Genomic DNA, 6000 nt, shown 5'->3' with positions numbered 1-6000 from the left:
TTTTGTTATAATAATTTGTTTAATATACCATGTAGTTTGCATTGCCACATTTCATTAGTTGCTTTAAAACTATATCTAAACAATGTCAATGATTGGCCATTTAACTTTATTTTATTTTCTGACTTAAATTTTTTTTTTATTATAATTATTATATAAAATAAGTTGTTTTTTTTAAATTAAAAAAGTTAATTTTGTTTTGAATATTTAAGTGTTTAAAGGTTCTAAAAATTATACCACAAACTATAAACATGTAATTGATTTATATTATATAAATTATATTATATATTGATTGATATGGTTAAATATTTGATTTTATATTTTAGCATGATGTTATATATTGATTGATTATATGCTATTTAATACTTGATTTAATCAAATACTTGAGAACTAGACTTGATCATAGGTAGTGCATAGCACCCTAGACAATTAGCTATGCAGTTGTCCCAGGTTTGTTAATTGACTTAAAGTTGTACCGAAAAGCTTCTAATATAGTTTTGATAATGCACACCAAAAGCATTAACAAGAACTCCATTATAGTTCAACATTGCACTTTTATTATTTTGATACTCTAATTTTACAACTGTTGATGGAATCAACCTCTCTAAAAGCTACCACAGAGTCTAAGAAGCCTTACTACAAGCCAGCCTAAGAACCATTAAGCTTAGTTTTAGAGCTGCACTCTCACTAGAAATAGCAGAAAGATATGCATAGCCAAAAAGAAGTTAAAATCTCATGAGTAGTAAGTCAAGAACAAGTAGTGCTCAACATTCTTGGCCAGAAATAGTGTTACACTGGTTTACATCTTTGTCAAGTGAGGAGTTTGTTCGAGACTAATCTACAGAACTTTTTACTCTTAGTATACATTTACACCTTGAATGTCTCAGAGACCTTCTTCAAGACAATACCTGGATGCAGTACATTTGCCTAAGATGATTATTTTATTGAGATACCATCTTTAGCTGTTACTCAACTAAGTGCCACAAGATAGGTATATTTTAAATTATTGTTATCTTCTCCTAGCTGTTACCAATCTAAATGAATCCTACATAGCAGCTGGACATATAAAATTATGTACTCAATTAAATGTTACCAGTAACAGGCTGATCAAAATGATCCTGAACTTGTTTTTACCTGGTGTAGATTCAGATAGAACACAAAGATAGATATAAAGTAACATATGGGTGAACACAGCAATTAAGACATTTTTAACTCAAGATATATATACAGATGTTGTTATATGGTAAAACAGATAATATTAATAATAGGTAGTAAGTTAACTTCTCCTAGCTTTTGCTTAAATAGGTTTTAAAGTTGTGACTAAAATTTTTCATGAACTGTCTATGAAAAGACAGTGTTCACTTTTCAGATGAAACATATACCCTTAAATAGTTCAACCTTTTTGTCGCAGAAGAATAGATAACTTTAGTAATCAAAGAGTTTATTAAGAATATTAAGAAAAAATCAATAAATGTTTGATGTTGTCTTCTTTGATATGTGACTAGCACAACGTGATCCAGCAAGTTCCACTGCTTGAGCATGAATGCTAATAACTCAGCATTAAACTTAGTCTAGTCTAAGTCTGTTAACTGACATCTGATCAGAGATATTTCTGGGTTAAGAGGTATTTTTTTACTTTGCAAATGCATCTGTAAAGTTGTATTCTAAAACAGCTTAAGATAGTGCGGTGCTGAGGCAATTGAAAAAGGAGTATTTGCATAAGCAATTGAGCTGGCTGATCCTGCCAAAATATCATTTTGGCAAGAACATGTCAGTGCAACATTTTGTAAGATCAATCAAGCAGAAGTTGCAGCTAATTTAGTGGTCTTTTGGTTGCTGTTAAGTTTTTATTATAAGCAAGCCTCAAATGTTTATCTTATCTTATGATATTTGCATGTGAAATGAGGTGTATAAAGCTAGTCTTTAACCCCAACATGCTTGCTGATGTTTGACTCATGTTTAAAGCACAACTTACAATGTTCTTTTACAGAATATGTTTTTTTCTTTTACTTTTTAAAAATGAATTTGCTCAGTACAAACAACTTCTTAATGTCATCTTAATCAAAAAATAATTTTTTACAATGATTTTTTACTCATTAGTAACATAAACAGTTATTTTTTATTCATCAGTAATATAAACAATATTTTTTTATTTATCAGTAACATAAACAACAATTTTATATTCATCAGTAACATAAACAACGATTTTTATTCATCACTAACATAAGCAACAACTTTTTATTCGTCGGTAACATAAACAGCAATTTTTTATTCATTAGTAATATAAACAACAATTTTTTATTCACCGGTAACATAAACAACAATTTTTTATTTATCAGTAACATAAATAACGATTTTTTATTCATCAGTAACATAAACAACAATTTTTTATTTATCAGTAACATATACAAAGATTTTTTAAGTTTGTTGAAAGATCTGATCAAAGAAATTCTATAAACTTTCAAATAATTGTAACAGTTTCTAAATGTTCTATAAAAATTTTTCTGAATATGAATTAAAAAAGTTTTTAAAAAAAGACAAATTTTAGAATTTAATAATCCTGATAACTTTTGAAAAAATATCGTAAAAGCAAAGTTGTTATCAAAACAAAGTTAGAAAAAAGCTAAATTAGAAAAATTTATACTCACGAATATAAAATAAAGTATTATTTATTTGTTGTAGATATACTGAGTTAGAAAAATACTAAATTAGAATCTTGGTACCCAGAAGTATAAACTCCATATGTGATAAAAGCTGTTTTTTTGTTTGTTTTGTTTTTTTCATATTCATATTAAAAACGTTCTAATAATAATAAATTTAATAACTTAAAAAAAAAAAAATTTTACAACTGGGTACTTAAAAAAAAAAACTGCGTAAGTTTCGCTTTGAAGTTATAAAATTTTAAAATACAGTCTGATATTATATTTATTTTAAAATATTAAGGTTGGTGTTTGCCCACTTCTTGATAATTTGCCTGGGGATAATTACTTATATCAAATAATAGTAAATACTGGTAACCGGAGAAATGCTGGCACTAAATCTAAAATTTTTTTTACTGTCACTGGTAAGTGATTTTTTATTTTTAGTTGTATCATGTTGTATTTATTAAATTTTTTAAATTTACAATTAAATCTGGTTTATTGATTTATTATTTTTTGTTGTGTTGCAGTTCTAAAAAAAGTTATTCAAATGTTATTTTGCGGCTCTAGAAATAGTTATTTTATCTACAATATTAATAAGTTGTTCAAACTTTATGTAACTATTATCAATATTATAAATTAAAATATCAATGATTCACTGAAATGATAAAAACTGAAAAGTAAACCATCAAATAGTTATCCAGATGATTAAATTTTCTGTAAATTTTCAGAAATTTGTGCTTTTTACTTTATGCTTTTTGCTTATGCTTTTTGTGATTGTGTGCTATATTATGGGAACTATATTATCATGAAGTCAAATAATGCATATGAAACGCTTATTTAAAAAAAAAGTATTAAAGAAGAAGCTTTTAACAAAAAAAAACTATTATTTTTTGTATTTTGCTGTTTTATTTTTTTTATTTCATTTAGAGTTTACTATACTCAAAGTATTTTTCTTTTTTCTGTTAAAATTTGGAATATTTTATATTATAAACTGTGGGGTTTAATTCTTAGTTTTTACATCTCTTAGTTAATGTTTTTATTTCTCTGCCTTCTTCTTAGCATATTTTTGTCACAAAAAAAAATATTGTTTTTTAACAAAAATGATACAAATTAAGGATGAGAAAAAAAACTTTATTTAGAAAAGAATAAAAAATGGGCAATCGTTTTGCACTACTCTTTATCTGACATATTTAAGTAAACCAATGTTATAAATGTTTTTTGTTTGTTTATGCGACACAATGGTTGCAAAAAGTGACCAACGGAACGGTCCAGTTACATAGACCTGGCAGATGTGAAAATAAAGATTGTAGATGCTGTCATTGAATAAAAAATAAAAATCATAAGAAAATATAAAATGTGTGGCAAGATTTTTGTGAAGTAGAAAAATAAAGAATAGACGATAAGGGGGCATGGGGAAAAACAACTAACATTTTAGTTGCTCTGAGTGTTGAACATATGCAATAAAGAACAAATATTTAATATAATGATTTCAGAGTTTGTTGATGTCGACAGGTGTGATGCTGTAGTGCATTGGTATGTACTGTTTGGTCGTCTTGTATGGTCTCGTTATGTTTTTGATCACTTTTAAATTGGGTGAATAGAAAGCTAAACACACTCACTCCTTGCGCTTATGGGCTAGCAAATCAGAGCCAGATGTAAGACCTACAGAATGGATTTCAATTGATCGAATGCACACATTAGTCACCATAGGCCACAAGCCATTGCTCTTAGCTAAAAGAACTACTGTCCCATGCTGGTGTGGAATGATGTGCTATGGAGTGAGATTTTAGATCCCAGCGCATAGTCAACGAGCGCTGATCCAACGTGCATTGTGGAGCTTCCGAATGAATGTGTGCGTGAGTCATTAGGCTATTGAGTGCCATAACCACATCCAGCAGGATAGCCTAATGTCCGTTTTGTCGTTGTGGTGTACATTGGAAAAAGTTGGGGCTTACCAGCCACAAAGAACAAATTTGTTTATGCAACACAATGGTCGTAAAAAGTGACCATGAGCCGTCCAGTTATGTAGACCTGGGAGATGTGAAAATAGAAGTAGATTGTAGATGATGTCATTGGGTGAGAAGTGAGAATCATAAATGAATGTAAAGACTATTTTGTAGGAGGAATAAAATTTTAGGACTCAGGGATAGGGTGTACAATAACTCACGGTCTGGTCATCCTAAACAAATGATAAAACAATGGTCTATAAGTAAACAAGTCAATATAGATCCGATGGTTTATTAATGGCAACCATGGCTAAAATTATCGCACCATACAAAAACAATAAAATAAAATAAGTAGATAACAAAATATCAAGTAAAATGATAAAAAATGATAGTACGGGCAATATAAAAAGAAAAAATAGGCTAATAAATGTGCTACTATTTATGGTCTAAACTCTAGATTATAAATTGAAAACCCTATCCCTGAATCCTAAAATTTCTTCCTACAAAATAGTCTTTACATTCATTTATGATTCTCACCCAATGACATCATCTACAATCTACTTCTATTTTCACATCTCCCAGGTCTACGTAACTGCAATCTTTGTGTTGCATAAACAAACAAATGAATGATTAATAGAAAATTTTATACGTTTTCTATGTTTTTAAATGTGTTTTTTTTTTGCTCTTTTTGAGTAATTTTTTTCTAATTGTGTGGACTTTTGTACTGCATCACTTGCTCATAATTTGATAGTAAGAATCTTTCTTTCTGAAAAAAACTTTATTTACTTTTTTGAGAAGTTCTGCTAATTAAGTTCAGACCTATTTTTGTTTGTTCTGCAGTATTTTATATTATCACTTTAAGGTTTAAAAATTGTGTAATTATTTTTGGCACTTGTTTATTTCAGATAGTGTTTGCAGTGATTGTGTTACTTTTTGTGTTACAAAAGTCATACAGAGCTTATTGGACAAATCTGAATTTAATTATTTGAGCATAATAATTGTTTTTGTGGTTTAATGCATAGGCATAAACGTTCTATAAAATATAAACTTTATTATTTGAAATACAAATACTTAAAATAAAGTTAAATGCAGCTGAACGAGAATCATTTAGAAAGTGACTTAAAATGTTTTTTGTAAATAAACCTAAATAAATAGATAAAAAAAAAAGAAATCATAAATAATTTTGAAAATAAAATTTTATAAGATAACCTAAAAGGACTTGGAACTGTTCAATCATTTTCTAATAAAAAGCACCCTGGTTGTCCAACATCCTGAAACTAGAAAAGAAAGCCAAATTAACGAGACTTGTCAACAATTGAAAAGGGGTCAGTCAGAGAAAAATAGGTTTTAAATTTGGTGTATATCAATCGACAATTGGTTGTCAGTTAAAATAAATGAATATTAAATATAAAAAA

The 6000-nt window shown here is 28.0% G+C and overlaps 1 protein-coding gene across 1 annotated transcript in view; it reads left to right on the top strand.

The window, feature by feature from the left end:
• Positions 1-6000, top strand: part of LOC136084056 (uncharacterized) — a 242124-nt gene that overhangs the window by 168384 nt on the left and 67740 nt on the right. Inside the window, exon 22 of the mRNA XM_065804144.1 lies at positions 2941-3061. Coding sequence (XP_065660216.1) covers positions 2941-3061 — 121 coding nt within the window. The remainder of the gene's footprint in view (positions 1-2940; positions 3062-6000) is intronic.

The sequence above is a fragment of the Hydra vulgaris genome, chromosome 08 (genome assembly GCF_038396675.1).
Source record: "Hydra vulgaris chromosome 08, alternate assembly HydraT2T_AEP".
Lineage (NCBI taxonomy): Eukaryota > Metazoa > Cnidaria > Hydrozoa > Anthoathecata > Hydridae > Hydra > Hydra vulgaris.
This window is presented reverse-complemented; position numbering and strand designations above follow the sequence as displayed.